Source organism: Polypterus senegalus, chromosome 1 (assembly GCF_016835505.1).
Source record: "Polypterus senegalus isolate Bchr_013 chromosome 1, ASM1683550v1, whole genome shotgun sequence".
In the NCBI taxonomy this organism is placed as follows: Eukaryota; Metazoa; Chordata; class Cladistia; order Polypteriformes; family Polypteridae; genus Polypterus; species Polypterus senegalus.
In genome coordinates, this window is record NC_053154.1 from 106613793 (window position 1) to 106640159 (window position 26367).

The 26367-nt window shown below is 35.3% G+C and overlaps 1 protein-coding gene across 4 annotated transcripts in view; it reads right to left on the bottom strand.

Moving 5' to 3' along the window:
* Nucleotides 1-1423: 1423 nt before the first annotated feature.
* The window catches only part of pik3cb (phosphatidylinositol-4,5-bisphosphate 3-kinase, catalytic subunit beta), a 157670-nt gene continuing 132726 nt past the window's right edge, over nt 1424-26367 (bottom strand). For all 4 annotated transcript variants that reach the window (XM_039755648.1, XM_039755657.1, XM_039755667.1 and 1 more), the window contains 11 exons: nt 20905-21026; nt 19203-19346; nt 18750-18849; nt 11437-11615; nt 10937-11046; nt 10278-10356; nt 7969-8136; nt 6533-6656; nt 5599-5744; nt 5316-5448; nt 1424-3300 (listed from right to left, as the gene is read on the bottom strand). In XM_039755648.1, the coding sequence (XP_039611582.1) occupies nt 3163-3300; nt 5316-5448; nt 5599-5744; nt 6533-6656; nt 7969-8136; nt 10278-10356; nt 10937-11046; nt 11437-11615; nt 18750-18849; nt 19203-19346; nt 20905-21026 (1443 nt within the window). In that variant the 3' untranslated portion in view covers nt 1424-3162. The remainder of the gene's footprint in view (nt 3301-5315; nt 5449-5598; nt 5745-6532; nt 6657-7968; nt 8137-10277; nt 10357-10936; nt 11047-11436; nt 11616-18749; nt 18850-19202; nt 19347-20904; nt 21027-26367) is intronic.

The following is a 26367-nucleotide window of genomic DNA, read 5'->3' on the forward strand; positions in this document are numbered from 1 at the left end:
TGCCAGACCTACATTCATGGTGTCTTTGTGAGAGGGCAGGCATCCATGAAGCCACAGACTGCTTGGCCAGCCATGGACAGACACTGAGCTAAAGCTAGTCTGTAATTTTTTTTTTTTTTTTCCCACTCGAGGCACACAACAGGAAAGCATCCAGTGATATTAATGGCCAAGAAGGGTTATACATAAATAAAAAAAAAACTATTAAATAGCTACGGGCCAGATAATGAATTGCCTTTTAGGCGAGTAGTAGAACTGTACAGTCTCTATGAAATTTGACTGGTAGCCAATGTATGGCAGCTAAGACGGGACTAATATGTTCCTTTTTCTTAGTCCTTGCAAGAACTCTGGTAGTGCCATTTTGTACCAGTTTATTGAGCATCTCAGTGGAATGCCCGGTCAGCAGGGCATTACAGTAATAAGTCTAGAAGAAATAAAAGCATGTGCTAGTTACTTAAAATCACTAAGAACATAATCCTGACCTTAGCCAATATTTAGTAAATTAATTAAGATGGTTTATTACACCTGGCAACCCATCTGCCCTGAGATGGAATGGTAGGGATACCCTGGAAATACAATCAGTGAGTGGCACCTCTTGGTTAAACAATGAACTCCATTTAGCTAGCTGCCTGTTAACTTTGTTCTGGAGCTTCTTGTGCTACAGTGAGAGTGTTTCTCTGTTTGATTCACCAAGCATGTGTTGTCAGCTATGGTCAATTTCCATTGGAAATGTCCTTTTACCATTATTATTGACTAAATGATTACTATTTTATTGACAATATTGCATTGTCATCTGTGCAGTAGTGATGGTAAGTTCAGATCATGCACCATAGGTTGAACTGGCCATTTCCCTGGGCACTTAAAACCTCCAAAAGTGGACAAAATTAAATTCCTGTCCTATCATGTAGACTATGTTTATCGAGACTAAACATAGTACAGATACTTCATGCATGTCTCTTTGAGAATCTCTGAGCATACCTGAGAGACTAAATCTTAGCTTTTTCCTTGTAAAAGAGTAATCAGTAAACATGAAGACTGACTTGCACTGTTGACTAAATTTGTACTAGACTTGGGCTGATGAAATGTAAAATTGTACTCCCTATAAACTTCTCAGAGCTCGCACTCCTCAGTAACCTCCCAGAATTGTGTGTTTATCTCTCTTGGATTCTTTTTCTCCAAACGAAAATGCTTTGGAGAACTGTTTTTGTCCGGTGTGCGTGTGATTGGAGTAGAGCGTATGCACTGGCAAAGCTCAGTTTTGCCTCCAGTATTTTTATTATCAGTAAACAACTATTTGTGCAGGTGCAGGGACACCATGTGATGTTTTTCCCCTGTCAAAAAATGTGCAACTGTTACTGATATCAGAGAAGAAGAAAAAAAAATCTTCGTACCTCAGAAACACCATTATTAGATGAAATGCAGAAAACAGATTTTAAAAAAGGGCTTTAATAAAATTTGCACACACAAAATATACAAATTAGAATATGTTCAGTGTTTACACTTGCCAACAGAAATGAATATTGGCAGCTGGGAGCAAGTGGGGTTGCATTACAAAAAAAAATGCAATTAATAGGAAAAAAAAACAAAAAAATCAGCAATAAAATGAAACATGAAGTTTCTTAGAAACTACATGGCACAAAACAGCCGAAATTGGAAGAACTCCTCCAAACGAGTACCTTTAGAAATAAATTAGTAAAAAGAAATACAAACTTCTAATTCAAAGATATGTTTCAATGTATTGATCTCTGCCTCACATTTATTTCAATCAATTAAATTTAAAAAAAAGCACATCAACAATTTTCATTTAAGTGGCTTCACCTGGAAGAAAATTTATCTGATTTCTTTACTGCTTTTTGGCATTGATTTGTTTTTTTTACAGCAGATATAAAAATATTTCATAAATTCATAAACTAATCATTCTTAATACATCTACTAAACACTATAACTTGAGCAGTCAGAAAAGAAAAATGCAGCGAGTCTTTAAATGAGTATTAAATTATTGTAAGTGTGACAAACAAAAAACATTGGGCTTAAAACTGTTAAAAGAACACAAGACCTGCTGTAGAAAAATGAGGGAGATTCAGCACATGAACAACAGGTGGCAGTAAAGATGTAAGTACACAAGCAAATCAGTTAAGATTTTCAAACACCTTAAACTGTTCACAAAGCTCCTTAATGTAGCATACTGCATACAAATTAAATACACATTTACAGTAATAAACAAATAAGTATCATCTATCTGAAGAGAAGACCAGCTGTCAGACTTTACTTACTGAATGTTATGTTTCATATATGGAGAGTGAATGAAATGCAGTTTTGGAGTGGCCAGGATTTTGAGGCAGAGACCATGCATGGCAGCATCAACTCTCAGATTATGCAACTGCTTTTTTCTTTTTTTTAGCAGCAAAACAATAAAAAGGCACATTTCATTAGCACTGTAAAAAAAATCTGGATAATCTTGTATGACACTCTTTTAAAAATAAAAAAAGGTCAATATACAGAAAAAAACCATCTTAAAGACAACTTTCCATGATAAGCCAGTAGCTTTAGAAATAAGATTTTTCACAGATCCATTGCTGAAGCTTTCCTGCAAAGAAAGGCCAAAGCACATAACGGCTCTGATCACTCTTATAAAATAGTCTACTACTTTTATGAATATTTTACACACATGCGCACACACTCACACACTCTCACTCGCATACACACACACACAGAAATCACATACAGCAAACTGCCTCAATTGGAAAAAAAATTAAGTTAAAAACCCTTTCATCCAGCGATTTAAATACTTTGATATAAGCTGGAATAACTGTGCAATTTTTCAAACATAATAAAGCCTCCTTTGCAATACAGTGTTAGAAGTAGAATTGCACCCCTTTAGAAATGCATAATTGCACATGTTCCTCACAATTTATATTATTTTCTCCATAAAGGGCATGATAAAGTCCTCTGAGTGCAACAATAGCAAATACCCCACTATATACAGCGTCCTAAATGATGTCAAGAGAATATCAGTCAAACGTTTAACAAAAGAGCCACTCTCAGAGCACAACAACCGACACACTTGCAGTCCATTTTCTCGGCGGCTTTTTTGGTCCACTCCTTCAACTGTCCCTATTTCTCTACATTGTCTTCCCAAGTGGTGTGAACATATGGCAGTAACCATTAGGATCGCTTGTCTTTGGCCACATTATGGGCCATCCAGTTCACTTTTGTAGTCCAACTCTCTCGAAGGGCTTCATCAAACTTCTGCCGAAATTGCTTCAGTGCCTCATCATCAGTTTTCCCCAAAGCCAGTGTATCCTATTACATAATAAAATAAGTTATATACATTAAAAATGGCTGATGACAAAATGGAAAAATAAGTCATTATTGACCATAATAAATTATTAAAATAATACCCTATGAATTAGAGGAAAGGACAACAAGTGGTTAAATTATAAAAAGCTGGCCTTTGACAATGTTTTAAGATTAGCATTGCCACTGGACAACTGTACCAACTTGTGTGGGAGAGAAATAAAAATCTTTGAAAACCAGTCTTTTTCCCCCCAGTAAACATGGTTATGTTGGTTTATCATGCACATTTCTGCACAAACCAAGCAAACACTGCATTTCCTTCTCAATCTCCACAGATGTTTGATATTATATATTACTGAGCAAATAATTTATACTGTATCTTGCCCTCCTTATTAATTTGAATATTAACGGTTAGGTTTGGTCACTAGGTAATAACTAGAGATGAACAATTTTGTTGTCTAAAACACAAAGGCTCTTTGGTTAGCATTATACAGAAAAAAGTATGGGCACGAGTATCACTAGCAAAAACCCTGGAAACAATTTTGTGACACTTTTATATTAGCCTGTATCTGTTACATTGAAAAAAATAAGATAAACGTGCCTTAGTGAATAATTTGGAATCATCTGAATACAGTGAAAAATAACAGACATCCTCTTTTTGGTATAGTAAAATTTTGAGTGGGATCTTAACATGTAAAGTAAGTAAAATTATGTTTGTTCTCTCTTGAGGAAGCAAATCAAAATTAACTGAAGGGTCAGAAATAGATTCCAACACTGAAATTCATACACCAAAGCAAAAAGCCATGTCCAATACTTTAAAGCATATTTAAAAAAGAAAATAAGTAAGTCTATCAAGAATGGCTTTACAACTCTTGAGAGCACACTTGTACTTGCAACCTGTATTTCAAAAAAATAATTTACTGCGCAATGCACTTCAATATAAAATATACTTTTGTCTGCAAGACTAACTTGTTCTCTGAACAAAAACAAGTACATTATCAAAATAACTATTTTCATATCCTACATTCCAATGGAATGATTCCATTTAAAATACAAGGAAGGTTGGGCACCCCGAATTTGAGTTGACCCTAATTTGATACCTTAGCAGTAGTAGCAGATGCAAGGATCTGTAGCTGAAACGGCAGTTGTGGCAACTGTGCCATCTTTTACCAACTTTCTACCCAAATGATTTACACCTAATTAAAGGAGGTGGCCTTCAAAGTAGCGTTAGGAGGGTTTCTGAATATGACTGTGGGTTAGTGCACCAAAAAATCAGCAACTTTAGCAAACTAGGTATAAAATAGTATAAATAGGCACAAAGAATTACTGCTTTCAGTATCAATCAGACATTGGCCAAGGATTTAAAAAGTTAGGAAGGATAAATGAGACAGGGTCCCAGCTGCTCTAAATAAGCATGGGGAAATGCTGACATCAGCTAGGTATAGTGCTGAGATTTGTAAGGAACACTGAGGAATTCCTGAAGCCAGTAGAAACACCCTGTATAGAGGAAACAGTGGCAGAAACATCTGGAGGGATCAGTACATTTCTGTGGCTGAGGTCAATGAAGAGGCAAGGCTGTGGGGGTGGATAAGTTCTGACCATAAATACAGAAGGCACTGAATACTGGTGGTCAGTGTCATACTTATGACACTGTGGATGGAAAATTTTAATTATTTGAATACAAGGCGGAAAAAGAATCTGTCAGATTTGAAGAATATGCAATTAAAAGGACGTGCAGATTCCCTGCAGTCAGAAAAATATCCACAGTTCGATCACTGGAATTCAGATGTGAAGTCATACACATGAAATAAAGCTTAACATGAATCAATAAACTGTTTATACATATATTAGAAAAAAAAGGAAACAAAATGCACCTTGTAAACTTTCGACCTGACATTTTTTAACACATTCAATGAATATGGTTTGAAGGAAATCAGCTGGGATGCCCTAGGTCTGAATTCCAGAACACAAAAGTTAGAATTTCAATATGTGGTGCACACAAACAAAGCCCAGTAGCATACCTTTAGGTACTGAATATCTTTGACAGATGTTAACTCAGGTAAGCCAGCTGTTAGCATCAGAGCAAACAGTGTAATAATCAGGTTTCCATTCTTCCTGAGAATTAAATAGGCATCTTCACAGTACTGACGAAACCTGTCAGGGCCATAAAAGTAAACAATTTCAAATTAAAATCTACTAAATTACGAGGTAATGACTGCATGTAGCCCTGGCACTATTTAACCCTAAAAAGCAGGCTGTACTATAATACACAAAAATATATATATATTTTAAAAAAAAGTCCACCTGCCAAACTTCTCAGTGTTGCCAGTTTTTCCTTGCTGAATAACATGGATGAAGTCATAGGTGAGAATAAAAGGCACCCGCTCCCTTTTAATTCCAAACTTGGACTTGAAATTCCCAAGGATATGGCCAAAGTCGATGTGAAAAAGCTAGAAAAGTCAAAGGTGTTAGTGTGAAGTTTTTTAAATTTTTTTTTATTTAAAATAAACACACAAGACAAGCTCTAAGTTGTATAGGTCTAACTCAGAATATAACAAACATTTCTCCTCCTATACAGTTTTGAGACGCAATTGAAAGATGCTTACTTAATGCTAAAGCTTCAGGATAGTTTAAAAGTCTGCCCAGATAGACATATTATTCTGAATAAACCATATTTTGCAATAGTATGGCTGTGTAAGAGAAAAAATAGACCATTTCAAAATAAACTCCACAAATGAGTGGAAGATAAATATCAAACTTATTGACAATATATCTATCCAATTTCATACCACTATTAATGCAAGTCAGTGTTGCAGGTAGCATAATGTAACCCCATTAGTAGCTAATGCAAGTCAAAATCCAATCCTGGTGTGGATGTTTACTGTAAATCCAATTTTACTTAAATTATCATTGTATTAAGCTGAAATAAATGTTGGTCAGTGTTAGCATCCATTACTTTTCCTGTCACAGATCTGTTCATGTTTACACTCCTTCTGTGTGTTCCTGGTAATAATGATTAATGATGGGAGTTGTGGATCTGGTGGGGACATTTTTAAGGGTAATCAGGTAGGCACTAAACTCAGAGATATGACTTTATCAGAAATCTAGTTCAAGTATGTTGTAGGGTCTTAGTATATTTGCCTTGATTATTTACTTAAAATGTAAAAACAGCAAACAGGAATACCCAACAGGAATGAGCTCATTTAATAATCTGACATAAAATCTTGTGTCTTCTTACCTGTCCTGTGCTTCTGACCATAATATTGTCATTATGGCGGTCGCCAATGCCAAGAACATAAGTTGCCACACAGTAGCCAGCACAAGATAAAGTAAACTCCTCAATAGCTCGATCTAAAGCATCTCTGTAAGTTTGGAGACAAAAACAAAGATTAAAAAAAAATGTTCATAGAATAGTTGCTGTATGCAGGTGTATGCACAGAAATTCCTTAAGCACGCTAGCTTGATATAGTAGATTCATAATGTGAATGGCTGGATATGAAGATTTGTAATCATATGCTAAAGATGAACAGCATATTGATATAATAAATTATTAAATTTGCCATTATTATTTTTCTGATGGCCATCCATCGTAGGCCTAATAACCTACAATGATGAGATGGCTTACAGACATCCAATCTGCCTTCTGACACAGTGTGCCAAGACAACAATCTTCTTCTCCATTTGTGACAGAAAAACCAACAAGATGGTCATAGACTTCAGGATAGCAAAAGACACACTGAAATATTAGTTATTTACTATCTGGGAAGATGCTGTGGAGAGGGTGAACAGCTTTAATTTTCATAAACTACACAAATATAGTAGCTATAGTACACAGGGTTCACAAACACCTTTACTTCCTTGTAAGTTTGAGGAATGCTCAAATGTCTCCATCTACTGTATGTTCATCAACTTATGCAGCTGCACAGTTGAATCCATACTCACTGGCTATATAAAATATTGATGTGACACAAGTTAAGCTTTAGGATGTAAAGCAATGTAATGGGTGTAAAGTCAGCTCAGAGAATTACTGGATCACAGCTTGCTTCATTTCACTGTATACACTATGTTGCTAAAACTGCCTTAGAAAGGCAAACTGTACAGTCATTTCTCTCTCTTCTTCACAACGGAAACTTTTATCCATACATCATAAAATTACCTAACCCTCACATTGACAAATAACATTGTACTGTAAATATGCAAAATATACATTGTACTGTATATGCTGTATATATATATTATTTGTGTTGCACTCAATGTTTGAAGTTGTATTCATGGCCTTTTCTGCTTGTTGCGAGTGCCATACTTCTGTTACTAGTCTGAGGGAGACATGCAATTAAGAATATTACTGTATTATGGGCATTTGACAATATCTTGACATTTTCTGACAATTTATTAAATTGGTTTTGGTTTATTATGCTGAGAAGTCAGGCTACTATAGTGGTAATGCTTACAAACAAGAAATTCCAAATATTTTCATCACAGTCTTATTGTTGTCCTCCCAGAGTCTATAAATGTAAGCAAGTCAAATAGCAAAGGGTTTTCATCCAAACATTACAAGACTCTGTTCTAGCGAATGATGAATATACTGTAAAAACATCTAGTAATGTTGCACAAAATTAATGGAATGTTGTGAAAACAAGTACAAATATTTTCACAAGTGTAAGGAAGCCTTACCCAGAATTCTTCTCCTTGAGCCAATTAAGCAAAGCATCTTTGTTAAAAGCAGCAGTTGCAGCGACATTACTGTTTGTCAACTGAATATTGGCAATGGTCTCTGATGCTGGAACAACTTCAATCAGACCAGATTTGTCTCCAGTAGCAAGACATCCATAAGGCACAACTCTTAAATAAAAATATATAACATTTTGAAATGAATCAGAATGGCAATACTGAAGCAGTACTTTCATTTCAAGACATGTAGACAGGACAAAATTAAACAGCACAGCAAAGAAAAAACAATCTAATTGTTGATGGTGTCAAGCATTAGGTTAATATATTACATATTAAAAGTGATGTTTGCTTTTTGTGTCCTAAAGATTTGAACAAAAAGTATTAAGTAACTATTCGATCAGTTTTGTAAGGTTTTCAGAGTAAAGGCTGCATAGGTAACAAATTTCTTACTTGGTGGCAGCACTTTTTCTTGGTTACAATGCAAATGGACCTCTAAAAATGCTTCTCAATCCCACTCTTTGTGAAATATTATGCCCTTCTCTTTAAAATGCAAACATGTTTGAAATCACTGGGCTGATGGATGTGAAAGCGTTTAGTGATGCCACATCTACATATGTCAAGATAGCTGGCAGAAAGTACAGAATGCTTATAACATAGCTATTGATTCCTCAGAGGAGAACAATGACAGTTGAGATCCTGACTAAAATGCTAGAATAGAACATTCAGGAACACAGGACTACAAGATGAAATGGGCTGCCTAGTCTACTTCAAATACTACCATACTTCCTCCTCATCATACAGCACAAGACAGAGGTCTAGTACCTGTAGGGAACGTCACGGACATTCATGTCTAAACACCACTGGAAAAAAACACCCAAGTGTGCTTCACATGGCTTTTATTGCGGATTAATTTGATTTTATATTATATATATGTTATTGTCAAACATGAGTATGGAGTGTTTTTACTGATAGTAAACTTATATTAAAGTATATATAAAAGCTCTGATCAAACTGAGTTATCTAAAACCATACTTATCTGAGGAATGGATACTTGCTGTGACCAAAGCACATATATACAGGATTTAGAGGACGCTTTTCCTACAAGCCTCATAATAGTGCTCAATTTAAAACACACAACAAAGATTAACTCGGTCAGGACAAACCAAACAGATTTATAATTATAAAGCAAAAAAAAATTAAACAAAACTAAACTAAAACATTCAAGTTCATATCAGAGTAAAAGCTAGACAAAAAGCTAATGTTTTTGCTCTATCTGAATCTTGATTTAAAGTTTAAAACAATCATGAGCAAAACTTTGTTTTTCAGAATATTAAATCAGCATTCATTTGACACAAATAATCTGAAACTCTGTATCCTGCAACTGTCTAGCATTGTTAATCTGAACACAAGCCCAAAAGATGGAGAGGGGGGAGTGTTGTAAACGTTCATTTCTTAAGGACTGACATGATTTCAGCAAGAAATCCTAGCATTACAAAAAGCACGGTCTTATCACTATGTGACAAAGCTCAGTCAAGCAACAGAAAGTCTCAGGGTCAGGCTGGCACCTTTCCACAACCAAAAAAATCTGCTCAGCTTACAACTTTTCTTGGGCTTCACTCCAAATTACATGCTTTTTCAAAAGTGAATAAGGATGAAAGTGCTGTGTCCCAGAGGGTCAAAGGAAAAAAAAAAACATGCTTGTCATTAAGTACATTTGACAGGAGTCAGCTGGAGGACATGTCTGTTGGGCCTATTCCACCTCATCCTGTTCTTTATAACCTCCTCCTTTGCAAATGGCTTCATTTTGCTTCTGTTGACAGATCTATAAGCAGCTCTTGGCAATTTAGCTTCATCTTCCTTCCTTTTCGAAGTGCTTTAAGTTGGATGTCAGCAGGAATGAATTATAGGGGCTTCACAATGATTTTTTTTTCTTTTTATCAAAAGGAGCAGAATCTATGACACTGCACTGTCTTTCTCCAACCACAAGCCTAGTGTGGTTGTTGCAAAAGATCTTACTGAACATATTATTGACAAAACGATGACACTGGGCACTACCGTGTAATGGACTGATGTTCTACCCAAAAAAGATATTAACAATAAGCAATACTTATTAAAACAAAAAAGTGATTAAAGGAACACCTTAGGTGAGGCAATGGAATGGGAAACTGACTAAGATGTAGGAGAAGAGAGAGGTTTATATTAAAAAAAAAAAAAGTGTTGAAAAGTTGTCATGATATAAACTGCTTTTCAAAAATGGGCAAACTGCTGCAGCTGTTTGTAGTGCACAAACAGTAATACATAGTCACATTTACCGGAGGTCAAGATCAGCCTCTTTCCAGAGCATGTCCATCAGACGTAGGATCTGAAGGGTAAGCATATCTTGCCGTAGATCTGAAAAATGGAAAGCAATGCAAAAACAATCACTTTCATAAAAAACATGACTGTACAGGACTAAATTACAGGTTGAAAAAATATTCTTTAGTCTAAATTGCTACGTCATTTACATTTTACATAAGTCAAGATGCAAGTAAAAAATTTTATATTAAAACAGGCATACAAAAGAATCCACCAACAGAACAAAAATATGTCATCTTGGTCAGACCTGCAAAGCTTGACAACACAGTGATCAAGATGCCAGACTTTCAAATTTCCAGACAAAATATGGGTCCATCATTTTTCTGGTTGTTAGCAGCTTTTATCTATTAACACTAACACTCCAGGAACAAAGTCCCTAAAATCATTTTATTCAAGGAAAACTCTGAACTAAACTCTTGACATTTTTGGTTTGTAGGACATTTTTGCAAAGTATTGCATTTACATTCAATTTATTTTCAGCTCATGTCACTACATGAAGAGACACTCACTCCAGAGTCATTTGAAATGGAATTAAAAGAGTTAAAAGAATGTGCACATGGATATCTTTGAAAGGAAGTCAGCATTTTCAAATAATGATGCTTATCAGTTCACTTACCATCACCGTTTTTGAAAATGATTCCAAGGCAGTCATTGCCAAAGTGTTTGTCCTCATATACAATCCATAGTGGCTTCATTTTGGAATCCATGAACCTGCACTTGTCCACACTTCCAAAATTGGAATAAAGACGAGACAAAGAGCAGAGTTAAATGCATATGTAATTTTAGCACTGCTGTATTTTTATAAGGTTGCTGTACAATTTATTGGAGAATATGTTACATTTTCACCAGTTTTACTTATCTGAAAAACTGTATATACTACATTTAAAACAAAATTTACAAGGTTTCTTTTAATTAGCCTTACAAGAATGGCATAACTTATTTCTAAGGTTATCATAACTACTCTGTAGTTTTAAAATTAAATTAAATGATAGCATGATCTACATCAAACCATGGCTGCAGATAATCAATTAAGCAAAAAGCAACTATCGTTCTTTCAATGAAAAATTATCTTAATTTGCAAGAATACTTAGCATGTGCAATGTCTGGTGTACTTACTTGAAACCTGAGAGTATGATATTGGGATTGAGAGGAGAGGGAAGGCTAGAGAGAGACTCTGTGTAGCCAGTTTGCTTCAAGCAAGATAGCATTGCCTCCTTTGCTTTGCTCTTTGCATTTTTAATGGTGCCAAACTTGATGAGTTCATTTACAACTTTCAGCTTGTTCAATGCCTCCACCTGCGTCACCAGAAAGAGAGGGTAATTAGAGTGAAATAAGAAAATGAACATGAACTTAGGTTGACATGTCAGGCATGTTTGAGCATGGCAGGGCAGAAAAATCAAAACCAGATGAAATATGAGGTAATAAGCAGAGTGAAGGTCAAGCCAGTAGTCAATAAATAAATAATCTAGTGTCATAAGTAGAGTTCATCTCAGCACATGCCATTGTCAATTAAAATACAGAAGCAACTTTGTAAGAGCAATCATTAGTAAGTTAATGTTATATACACATGAATGTTTAATTTTGAAACAAATGGTGAATTTTAGAATACACAGATAAGTACCAACTTATTACTGATAGCTTAAAATTGCTCTTTTTCAAGGCCCCATCTCACTAATTTTTCCAGCAATTTTCAGCTGAAGACTTAATTTACATAATCTTATGAGCATCAGAGGAATTCCATTCCTGTAGTATTACATCCATAGCAACTCATTTCAACCAGCCTAAGGTTCACCTTAGAATACAATGCATGCTACGCCACCTCATGTAAACAGGGGAAGCACGTTTTGGACCTCATTCCTCATGTTTTATACACCATGACAGAATTCAAAAAACGAAAAAGGGCTGACATTATGGATGAACTCCCTGTAACTGCAAAGTAATTCATAAAGCAATGGCACTGTCAAATATCATGCTACTGGCTGTAAGAAACAGGGTCCAGCACACAATATTTTCAAAATGTGAAACTGAGCTGGAAAGTCTAGATGGAATCATGTAGACTGTCATTCTTTGTGATTTCTTGTTGTGTAATATGACATCCTCCAGTAACATGATCACCAACTGCAATCGTCAAGTCTGATATCCTTTATGACTAGAAGTCGTATAATGTGACACCAGCTTTAATAGAATATTCAAACCTGCTATATGCTTATACCTAGTAAAGTAGGTTCAGCTTTTATTTTCATGAACAGTAGATATGATGACAGTTTTCTGACCACAATGTAACATAATGAAAATAACAAAACAGAACATAGGTATATATAAGTATAGATGCCAAAAATTGTAAGGCAATAAAAAAAGCTTTTTTTTATGCATTTTTCATTTTTTGTGATGTTTTTGAATCCATTGTAAAAAGTTTTAAACAAATTTAAATTGGGCCTTTGCCATCTCAGTAGCTGTAAAGTTTTGGAACTTTTAAAGAAAAGGTAGTTGTAAAGCTGAAAAATCAATTCCTTAATCCACATTCCCTGCTTAAAATATATTATAGAAATGTGAAATCTGTAAATAGACCATCATGTCATTCTCTTTTTTGATTCCAAGAGGGAAATCTAGACAAAAAATACTAGATTTAACAAAATACAGCCTTATGTACAACCTTTAGACCAATTTTCAAAATTATAGTTAAACTGATGGATTTCACTCATCAGTTAAAAAAATTTGTACAGGTTTTTACAAGTTAAATAATATCTTGATATGCACTTCTAAACTAATGGGACAACTCTACAACATACTAATTTCAAATATTAAATACAAATAAACAGTATGTGCATAAACTCAATTGCACAGGGGGCCAAAATCCAAAACACACTTTAGGTCGCCGAACGAGCAGGATAATCATTTATTGAACACACTAAAACTAAACTTTTAAAACTTAACTTTTTTGAACATAAATTTGAATAAAAACAGACAGTAATATTATTCTGGAATAAATCAACTCAAACCTTAAATAACTTATAATATTTTGCTCTCCATAAAAATATATCCTGTCTAAATTATACAAGTTAGAAATAAAGTAAACGTTAAAAGAACAAACATTCAAATTTCTTTACTCTTATGTAATTTTATATAAAAAATAAACTTAAATTTTAAATATCCCAAAAGATTTTGCTCTCCATAAAAATATATCCTGTCAAAATTATACAAATTTAAATATGAACATGGTGCATAACAAAACCTGGAAATATAAATAAAATTTGTTCTTTTCAGCAATAACAAATCAAATCATTCAGTTGTCTTTGCTCTTATGTCATTTTATCGGAGCTGGACGCCTGGCATCTTTTTTTGGCAACAAGTTCGTTTATGTTTGGTGTGAGGTTCTGTGTTGTGGAGATTCTCAGGATGGACTGCAGGTGCTCATCAGTGAGGCGATTCCTGTGTGCTGTTTTGTTAGTCTTCATGACTGAGAAGAGCTTCTCACAGATATGTGCTACCAAACATGCACAAGGTTCAAGGTTTCTGCGCAACATTGTGGGAATTGGTGATCCTCTACCCATCTTGGCTTCTGAGAGACACTGCCACTCTGAGAAGCTCTTTTTATACCCAATCATGTTGCCAATTGACCTAATTAGTGTTTATTGGTCTTCAAGCTCTTCGTTATGCTCAAATTTACTTTTTCCAGCCTCTTATTGCTACTTGTCTCAACTTTTTTGGGATTTGTTGACACCGTGAAATTTTGACATTTTTACTGTATATTGACAATCATGTTACGTTATTTTTAAAATGTTCCCTTTTCTTTTTCATAACTTCTTTAACACACTACTTCTCCACTGTGAAGTGCGGGTATTTTGCTAGTTCTTAATAAAAGTGTGCAAACTTGACCTGTTATAATCTTCCAACTGATTTTGAGACTTCTGTAAACATATTCCCCAGTGTGCAAACAATATTGCTATTATTCCTAATAAAAAAAATAAAATAAAATAAAGACAGATGCTTATCAGGCCTTGACAGTCTTGTCAAATTGTATACAGATATAGAAAAAGAAATCTCAGACACTGTAATAAATGAAAGAATTTTTTCTGGACTGTTTCTTATTTAGCAGCAGCCATTTTCAAATCCTCAAAGCTGCAAGAGCTGCAGCCTCTCCAGGCAGCATCAGGAGGAGGAAGTGCCAGTCCATGAAAGAACACACTCATTTAAAAAAGGCCAAAAAGCCTGCATGTTTTTGGAGTGTGGGAGAAAAACTATGAAGACTGTTTATAATTTTGTAATGTCTTTAATAGTGTTGATTGGTGAAATGTGCCAGTGTTTTTCATAGCAAATATGCTGTATTCGCCAATGTCTTTGTTCGCTGAAAATTTTCCTGCAAAATTTGCCCTGCAACTGGCTTGTTAAAAATTTTCCCGTAGTGCCCCATGATGCCTTGCAATGCCAGGGTGACATCACCAAACTGTAGTAGCCATGTGCAGAGAAAGAGCAAAGCTGTTCAAAGTGCCTAACATTATGCCCAATAGCTGCTTCATTTGGCAATAATATGAAATCTATGTCAAAACTATCATATGTAACAATATACCACCTCAACTTAAGACTGCAAAATATCAACAAAAGTTCAGAAGCAAAATTTCTATGACCAAATATTAAACTTTGTTAGCTGGAATGTCAAGGGTCTTATTCGTGAATTAAAGAGAAACAATGTACTCTCGCACTTAACAAGTCTATATCCCAAGACACTTATTTTTACAGCCATTTACTAAGTAAGGGCAAGTTTCAGTTGCAAAGAGAGTGGTCTGGCCAAGTTTTTCACTCCAGCTATACAAAGAAAACCATGGGTGTGGGAATCTTAACACACAGAATTATTCCATTTGTAGTGCCAGATGCAATATCAAATTCTGAATGTCGATATATCATGGTGACCGGCAGTCTATCCAATACTAAAATGGTTTTGATTAATATCTATGAACCTAGCTTTCTTCCAAAATCTATTTGCATCTATCCCTAATGTGTACACTCATAAAAGTATAATGGACTGAGACTTTAATTGTGTTTTAAATTCAGACATGGATAGATCCTCAGCTACATCAGCGATATCATCTAATGCTGCAAAAATAATTAAACAATTTGTAACAGATAATAACTTATCAGAACCATGGAGGTTTATAAACTCTAACCTAAGAGCATACTCCTTTTTCTCACCTATACATAATTGTTACTCAAGAATTGATTATTTTCTCATAGACATTTTTTTGCCCACTATCGAATCTTAAGTATGATGTTATTGTCATCTCTGACCAGATCCCTCTAATAATGGAGCTTAAATTACTGCACCTTACACACTCACTTCATAGCTGGCATCTCAATCCCCCATCATTAACAGACGAGAACTGTACATAATTCATATCTAAGCAAATTTATTATTTTATTGAGACAAATGCATCCTCACAGGTCTTGGCAGATAACACTCTGGGAAATTCTGAAGGCATTTTTAAGAGGAAAGATTATTTCAAATTTTTCTCACAAACATAAATTAGAATCCAAGAAGGCATGAAATTACCAGAATAGATCTAGAATATGCCAGGTCTCCAAATGAGGCACTTTATACGAAAAGATAGGTTTTGCAATCATAATTTAACCACTAGGCTACTAAAGAAATGGAACAGCTTATCTTTAAATTGTGACACTATTATGAACACAGAAAAAAGGGCCCATAAGATCTCTGCCTGACAAATCCACAAGCATGAAGTATGAAATACAATAACACAGACAGAGAAAAAATTACTCACCATAAAAATATAACCTACACCTTTATTCTATTCACCTATATTCTACTCAGTTTCAAGAAGATAAGACACAATCTGAGTTTCTTGAAAAATTACAGATACAACAGCGAGATACTCTTAGCACTGTGGAACTTGATAAACCTCTGTCACTTTCAGAATTAATCAATGCTATAAACTCACTTCAAAGTGGGAAAGTAGCCAGCCCTTATGGCTAACCATTGGAATTTTATTAAAAAAAAAAAAAATTTTCAAATAAGGTAGCTCCACTATTATTAGCAACGTTTATAGAAGCTAAAGACAACAAAATTCTACCTCAAACCTTTTGCCAAGCATCAATTACTGCAACATGCATCATACAGACCAATCTCTCTTTTGAATAAAGAAGTTACGATACTCTCCAACATTCTAGCCGTAAGGACTGAGAAAGTGCTTCCTTCTATAATATCATAAACCAAACCAGATTTATTAAAGGCAGACACTTAACTTCTAACCTTCTACGTTTGTTTAATGTAATATATTCACTCATTAAGTCTAACACTCCAGATATCTTATTATCTTTAGATGCAGAAAAAGTATTTGATATGGTTGAATGGAACTACCTATTCACCACATTGTACAAATTTGGGTTCAGCCCAAACATATATGCATGGATTAAACTACTTTATACTAGTTCAGAAGCCTCAGCTTGTGCTAACATTATTTCAGACTACTTCAAACTGGTGGTACTTGACAGCCCCTTATCACCTTTGCTTTTTGCAATCACTATTGTTGAACCATTGGCTGTCTACTTTTGAAATGCATCAGAGATAAAGGGTATTTTCAGAGAAGGATTTGAATAGAAAATATCACTATATGCAGATGCTTATGGTACTGATCCACAAAATTCTGTGCCAGCAATACTAAAAGCATTAGAAGATTTTCAAAGATATCTGGAATAAATAAATAAAAGAACTTTCATGCACATGTACTGTAAGCTCATTGTCAAGGTGCTTTCAACAAGTGTGATGTCACAACCTAATCAGAACTCTACCCTTCCATGCCACATGCATTTAAAAAATAATGATAAAAAAAAGAAGTATTGCAGTATTTTCATTTGAGGATTACATTAGCTGACCATAATGAGAATATGATAAGTACTGCCACTGGACATACAACACTGACAGCCACATGACTAATTATGCAAGAAAATTAGTCATGTGCCCAGCTACAATGCAAAACAAGCCTTGAAGGAACTGTCCTCATTCCGCTCACCAGGAAAGAAAACACATGTGATTCCATGAAATAACAACAAAGGATTTATTACTATATACAATGCATTTCTATTTTTTTTCATAGAAAAAAACTTCAATGCATTTGCATAGAGATCAGAAACTAAAATACATTCAAGCGACACCCAGTGCCAGAGCTTCAAACTATCGAATGAACCTCAATTGTGTTGCATGGCTAATGTGGTCTCCCATGACCATTTGTTGTATTTTGTATGTGGTCATCGTTCTGTTTGTATTTTTTGTTGTTTGGGCCACAGTGGCACAATGATTAGCACTGCTGCCCAACAGCTCAGATCACATTTTTGACCACACTAGTCAGTCTAACATAGTTGGCAGCCGCTTCCCTAGCCCTCAGGGGCACTTAAAACATCATTGCTCCATTATATGCCACTCAAAACTAGTTCAGTTCCTCCTTCCCAATTGACTTCAATGCCTTTTGCGGAGTTCTGTGAAGTTCTCTTACATTTCTGTGATGGTGAAGTGAACTGCGCAGAGTTCACTCATCACTAGTCCTTAAATAAAATTATAACTGTAAACATATTAGTGTAATAGGTTGCTAGTAAATGTAAAACTCTTGATACACTACAAAAACAATAAAAAAATTTAGGTGTGTTAAAAGTTGAAAATATTTTACAGTATCAATAGGTTTATAGTCTTTTTCTATCTCATTTCCCTAAAGAAAGTTGGCAAATTTTCTTACTTCCAAAAACACTGATATTAACATAGCTTATTGAGGTCAGGTTTTTAAAAAATTATCCGTATGAGGGATTAACCATAACAGTAAAATGAGGTTATAATACAGGCAACTGCATTCCTTTGAAATTTCTACTCCAGTCCCCCTTGATGATGAGCTACAACGATTAGAGCTAGATTACCCTAACTGTCTTCTTCAAAAGAACAACAGATGAGGAACCCCAACTAAAGACAGACCTATACCTGATGTACTGTGGGCAGGTCTGCTTGGTTGCAAAGAAGATGAAGATGAGACATTGAGTAAATGGTGTGAAGCAGAAAGTATAAGGATTATGACTTGGAATACTGGGAATGTGATGTGAAAGTAAGGCAAAGCGCTGAAGTGGAGGAGGTGAGTGAATTGTAAAGATGATGGCTGGTAAATGGCTGATGAATACAGAATATGCTCTGTGGGTTGGCAGTAGTGAAGTCAAAAATAAGACAGCTTGGTGAGGGTGACATCTGGAGAGCCTCAGATGGCAGGTGACTGCAATATGATGTATATCTTGGATATATCTCTGAATACTTTATATATTATGTCCATCACAGTTAAGTGTATTTGGTCACTGGCCCATCTTTGCAAAAGGATGTATATTTCATGTAACATGTTGCTCAAATTGGTATCTTTCATATGATCTGCTCCAAATATTTAACATACCTGTCGTCTTAAAACCTCAATATGAGGAATATTGCAGCGGCAGTATGCTTCCAGTATCAACGCAAACTGAATACAGACTGTTGGCATATGAATTTCAGACCTGACAGAGAAAGAGAGGAAAACAATTTAATGTACTAAATAAAACTGTGAAAACAAAAAAAAGTTAGGAAATAGTTTCAAAGTACCACTTCTAATTTGTTTGTAGTTACAGGAAACAGTCAGTCTTAGATCCTTTTAAAAACATGAAGTACAGAAACTGATCCATTTAAAAGATCAAAAATATTGTGACTCATAAAATCAGATAAATAACAGAAGTCTGGTTCTGTGGTTCAGGTAGGATGGGTGGTTGTTTGTGTATATATTTAGACTATAAAACATGAATGCTCTGCATGCAACTGTTGAACATTTGTATTTTAGACACAACAATCAACAACAATGCTCTGAATAACCTGCCTTAAATGCCAAAACAGGAAGTGGCCAATCCGTCTATTGGCCTGTGCTCTCTCCAGCAGGAACTTGGTTAAGGCGCAGTCATAGTAAGGTTCATAGCGCAGGACCTGAACAAGTTGTAGCAGATACTGAGACAATTCTTCATCACTGAAACAGATGGAGTGGAAGCCATGTTTATTCTTTCAAGCATGCAGAGAGACAATGTATGTTCATAACTCTACAATCCACAAGTAAAAACCAGACTCACAAGAGGCTGGAATAGGTTAGCAATGCAAATACATTTTCTAAGAGCCGAGGGTTGTGGCAATTATGGCAGCAACAGAAACACTACTACCTAAAAAACTTGGTATAATAAGGACATAAGTGCTTTCCATGGTAGCACTTTAAAGATATATGTTAACAAAAGTGGAAAAAAAAAAATCCCGTGTTGACACCTTTCATTTAAACTTTAATGAATACTTTTATAAATATACTTTTTTTTTTCCACAGAAAAGATTAAGCAACATAAAATTTCATAATTTTTTTGTGGAAAAATTAAGGCTGTAAATTAACTTTGCATTGTGACGACCAGCCAGTCCTTGAGCAAGCACAGAAAAAGTGCCAGATCATCACAGCACAGAAAGGATATATGCACACTCATTCTGGGATAAGATGAATCAAATCCAGATTTGTAGTTCTATGTTGTGGCATTTTTTACCTATATAAAGCATACTCTAAATTAAAAAAAAGAACAAATAATTGGCTGTGTCAGTAAACACTAAATCATAACACGAAGATGTACTTACTAAGCCATAAAACCTGGATCTGATAAAGAATTCATTTAGAATCACAAAAAACTCTTACCGAAATGCTTTTACTTACTACCTACTCCATTTGAATTATTAGTATAACTGGAAATTTACAAGTATAAATATAATGTCTATTTGGGTGTACATCTCACAGATATGGAAAGCTTAGAACTAGCCATCAGCATCCGTGAACTGTGCAACTCATATCATATCATTAATATCATGTATGTGCTTTTACTCTGTTCTTAGTCTTTATGATTTGTTTATTGATACATCTGGCTGTGCATGACTCAAATCACAATCATGCTAAAATTAAATAAAATCCCCTAAATTGGTAAAGTTGTTGAACATAGAGTAATACATGTATTTTTAGTTTTTCCAAGTTATATTAATAATGGCACTGTCAATGACAACCATATGTTGAACTGATACACTTTAAATTTGGGGCTATGGGGTGTAGATGGGTTTTGTGTAGTAAGATTTTATCATTAAGCTTTAACATGAAGATCACCTAAAATTAATGATCATGGGGAAGTGAACTTATAGCAAACATGTGACAGTTATGGACTTTACTAAGGGACGCCTAGTGTTCTAATTGTCTGAAGAATTGATTATACAGTGCTATTTAGATTATTTTCATGTATGATTTTTGTGATGTATTGCAGCACTAAACAACACTGGGATATTTTCAATCTTTTTGTACTTATTTCAAACTTTCTGTAAGATTCTTTACACTGTTTTGTATTGTGATTGGCCATTGTGATTATTGAAGTAAGTGATTCTGCCAAAGATTGTCTGAAACTTTGACCTATGTAGGTAAAATGTTCCACAAAATGCAATCTTAATTCCTTAACTTAGCATGAAGTGACCATTTACAACAGGCTTTCTATCAAAGTTCAAAAAGCAACTATACTTACCTCATAACATTAAGACAGTTAATTGCAAACTCTCGTACATACTGGTCAGGATAGTTGAAATCAAGTAATTCCAGTGCATCTCTGGGACTCAGTTTTGGCCAAATTTGGAGTATTGACTGAAGCTGAGGAGAAAGAAAAATATTTTATTTTTATGTTACGTATAAAATATACAACATATACAAACACACACAAAATACCATGCATAAAATTATTTATTAAGACTTCAAGCCTGCAGTCTCAGCCATTAGCATCTTACATTATACAGCAGATACCAGTTTATAAAAGAGTGGGGTTTGACATCCTAGAATAATAAACAATACCTCATTACACAAACAAAGCATAAGGAGGAAGAAAAGGTGACCTCTTATACATCCTGATGGGATTGAATCTGTAGCAACATTTGGTTTATACTTTTTTTGCAAATATAATACAAAAATGAAAAAGTGCAGCTTGTTAAAGTCCTCACCTAAAATGGCTGCTGCATTCAATATTTCCTGCTGTCATACAATCCTTGTGAGTTGTTATCGATGTAACAGTTCTGTTACCTCATAATAGATTGCATATGTTTAATAATTCATAGCACCTGCTTTATGAAACTACTTCAGGACCCAAGTATTTCGAAACAAAACAAGACATGCGGCAAATGCTCTTATAGAACTGATCTAACGAGAAGATGAAAGCCTTCCACTTAAACTGGCAACTAGCGTAACATTATAGGATAAAAAACAAAGTGAAACCTAAGAATTCAAATAAAATGCAAATGTATCTGCACAGAAAACATCCCCTAAAGATATATTGTATTAGTGCAATCATTAGCCCAGTCTAATAAAGCCGAAGTTTAAGAAAACATATCCTTGGTGTTCCATAAATTTTATTACTGATTAGATATTTAAACTCTTGACCTTAAATTAACACCACACATATTTCAATCATTTTTCTATTAGAGGAAGATCATTTAGCATTTAAAAAAAATCAACAAGTTATTGCTACAGATTTTAATATATTCATAATAATTAGACATAATTAGCAGTAGGTGCAACTGAGTACATTTGTGCTATGTGCAGAAAAAGTAGCAGAAAAGAATGAAGTGTAAGACGACTGGAATTCAAATTTTAACAGACATCAATAGAAACAACCCAAAACTCAAATCCACGTTTTCCAGTATAGGATCATCCTATAGCATGTACAGAAGTGAAAAAAAGAAACGGCAGTACAGACATGTCATATAAACTAATCAACCTACATTAGCTCCTGTCAGCAGGAATGACATTCTTACAGAGCTTTCCATATTTGTAGAGAAAAACACTGCCCCTTTACATTAAACAGAAGGCCCCCATTTTCTGCCATCATTAAAGAACCAATCTATCCAAGAATACAAATATCCTACTCTTGAAACTGATGCTTGAGAAAGAGAATGTTGGTGAAATGCTACTGTATATGAATCCATTTGAAATTTTTTAGACTGTAATACACATTTGAATATACTGGATATAAACATGAAAGCTCTATCCTAATCCACAACAGAAAACACTCATTCATGGTCAAGCCTATTTGGAATCACCTATGAAACAAACAAAATCAGTTTGCCTGTGGGGAAAACATCCATGAATGCAATTACTTTATACAAATGACAACCCAGACAATGAATCAGCTGTGGCTCTAGTAATATGAGGAAGCAACACTATTCTTTGCAAGCATATAAAAGCTCAGGAAGTACATAAAGCAGATGTAAATCTGCATATACATAAAATACCATAATATGAACAAGTCAGAAAATGTACACATCATGTAACATTTAGGTGTGTTTGAGGGCAACCCATTTCAGGGTTACAAGGACCAAAGGCTCACTCAGCAGGACTGGGCAAAAGGTTTAAAACCATGCTGGACAGGACTCTAGTCCATTCTCATTTGCCTATAACCTAAGTAAAAAAAAGGACTGAGGTTGTTCATTGTGTGGTGATTACGGCAACACACTGTAACAGTGCATGCTCAAAAAAAAATTAAAACATTTGTGTAATTAATTCCTCCTTTGCTTGACCATGTTGGCCGTTTTAATTTTCATTAAATGGCAATTGCAGAGTTATTTAGTTATGTACAAAAATTAAGGAATAACAGAAGTGAAAGGCAAACTTTTTTATTTTTTATACAGCAACTGACCATTATGGATACTGGGCAAATGTGGCACCCTAATGGTACATTTAGGATGACAGATATTCAAAGTCCCAAATTTAGACACTTGTGCAGCATGTACAGTATGCCCACACAAAGTGTCATATGTTTAATTCTTCTAATCATCAGTGAGATCAGGGCACTGGGGTTGGAGCTTTCACAAGTAAACACATATGACTGCACACAGTGCTTGAAGTGGAAACAAGTAAAAGGCAGTATGCTGTCTGTTTTTGTGTGCTTATTGGTCATCCTCATGATGCTGTTCAAATTTTTAACAAGTTCTTAGTCAAGCAGGGTTCCCCCTAGGAGTTTTGTGCATTGTAATTTAAATGTATTGTGACAATATTTGAGGCACTGAAAAACTATTAGATGAGTAGCCTGTTAAAATCAGGAAGTTGCTTTTCCATTATTTATCGGGACATGTGTGTGAAATTGGGACTATCCCTGTCAGCAGGATGTCACCCTAAAAAATTAGTGTCACTGAAACTGATAATGGAAGTGTGAAGATAGTTTTTGTGTAAAATTAAAACTGAATAGATGTTTATTTACTCCACAACAGCTTACACGCCACAGGGTCCTTTATTGATATATTTATGTACAATGTAGATGTTTTGATTTTCCCTGCTGGCATTTTGTACTTTTATGGTTAGGAAAATCATTTCACTTACATGTTATGAGTTAAAAGTATCAGAAGGACTGAGGTGCTGATGCACAGCTTTTCTTCAGCTTGCGCTCATGCTGTGTGAGAGCTCAGATAGTGTTCTGCGCATGCTTAATCAGCCAGTGAAGGTGACTACCTACCTGCACACACAGACTGCTGGTGTTTCATTAACTTGTACTGGGGGTTTGTTTACCATCAGTAACAGCTATCATAGGTGAAAAACAGCAAAATATACAAAGTTGTCGTAACTGCTATCAGATAAAATTGATACAGTAAAGTAATTCTTAGTCACTCAGAATGTTTCTTCATTTTAAGATAGAACGTTTTCCAAATTTGGCAGTGCTTTTTAATTGGATATTTTGACATTTAAACTGTGTACAGCACAATCTGTTACATCTCAATAACAATTAAATTATCTCAACAAATTTCTTTGAAGAATAAACATGCCATATTTTACCAAATTGTTCCACCCCGGGGGCTGAGTTGTTTCATGCAGTCAGAAGACAAACAGATATAAACTACACACATTAAATGCAAACACACCTAAAAACAGTACACATACACCCTTGTCTATTAACATGTTCAATTGAACTGGATTTAAATCACTCCCAATGTACACAAAAAGTGACTATTTGTCTCCCCACAACCATCCTCTAACATCTTCCCTCATCTATAAACTAGTTTATCACTCTCCCCATTAACTCACCTCACATATGCCAGCAAAAGAAATGACCTGTCAATCTCAAATTATAAAGTCAACTATGGACATTAACAACTTAAAAAACGTTCTAGCCTATATACACGAAAAGGCACTGTTCAGGAAATTAAAATAAAACTAATTAAAATGGTAATATTTCTTGTAACACTGTTAAGGCTCTCAATATGCAGAAAGAATCTGACACCACCAAAGCCTTGCTAGATAAAAATCATCTTTCAAGAGGCATGAATGAGTGGAAAGGTGACTGATAAGAGACAAAAAAAAAAAAAAAACCAAACATACAAAGGCAACTGTGAAACCCATGGGTTTTATGTCCTAAAACTACTGGTCAATAGATGTGTTTAATCTATGGGAAATACCTGCAGATATTTTACCAAGATCTTTATGAAAATAGATTATTAAGTTTACACATCATTTGGTAAGATAATTATGGTTATTTAAGGAAGATGTTAATGTTACACCATAAGAGCAGTGCTATGTCACCATGCATCTATAAACGAAATATGAAAGCTGATGAAAATAGCTAGAAATACAATATTGTGGCTTTAGATTCATCACTTCAACAGTCAAAACTCTGGATTTCTAACTTTTTTTAATTTTTCAACACAAAGTAAACTGTGAATAATAACACTCTTTTCTTTATTAAATTAAATTGTTTGTGCTCCAGCAACCTGTGGACTGCAACAAGTGACCTTAGAAAATGGAAGCCAGTATTGGAAGCCTAGTTTAGAATGGAAAATCTGGTGAATGTCAATATAATTTTAAGATGGTCTCGTTAGGGGTTGCCACAGTGGATCATCTTTCATATCTTTCTGTGCTCTGCATCTTGTTCTGTTACACCCATCACCTGCATGTCCTCACTCATCACATCCATAAACCTTCGCTTAGGCCTTCCTCTTTTCCTCTTCCCTGGCAGCTCTATCCTTAGCATCCGTCTCCCAATATACCCAGCATCTCTCCTCTGCACCTGTCCAAAGCAACGCAATCTCGCCTCTCTGACTTTTTCTCCCAACCGTCCAACTTGAGCTGACCCGCTAATGTACTCATTTCTAATCCTATCCATCCTCATCACACCCAGTGCAAATCTTAGCATCTTTAACTCTGCTACCTCCAGCTCTGTCTCCTGTTTTCTGGTCAGTGCCACTGTCTCCAACCCAGATAACATAGCTGGTCTCACTACCGTCCTGTAGACCTTCCCTTTTACTCTTGCTGATACCCGTCTGTCACAAATTACTCCTGACACTCTTCTCCACCCAGTCCAGCACATCCTGCTTATTCTTAAATAACGGCAGCAGTGCACTTCTTCTCCACTCCTCAGGCATCCTCTCACTTTCCAAGATTCCATTAAACAATCTGGTTAAAAACTCCACTGCCATCTCTCCTAAACACCTCCATGCTTCCACAGGTATGTCACCTGGACCAACGGCCTTTCCATTTTTCATCCTCTTCATTGCTGTCCTTATTTCCTCTTTGCTAATCTGTTGCACTTCCTGATTCACTATCTCCACATCATCCAACCTCTTCTCTCTCTCATTCTGTTCATTCATCAGCCTCTCAAAGTACTCTTTCCATCTGCTCAACACACTCTCCGCGCCTTGTGAGTACGTTTCCATCTTTATCCTTTATCACCCTAACCTGCTGCACATCTTTCCCAGCTCGGTCCCTCTGTCTAGCTAAATGGTACAGGTCCTTTTCTCCCTCCTTAGTGTCCAACCACTCATACAACTCATCATACGCCTTTTCTTTAGCCTTCGTCACCTCTCTCTTCACCTTGTGCCTTATCTCCTTGTACTCTTGTCTACTTTTTGCATCTCTCTGACTATCCCACTTCTTCTTTGCCATCCTCTTTCTCTGTATACTCTCCTGTATTTCCTCATTCCACCACCAGGTTTCCTTTTCCTCCTTCCTCTTTCCA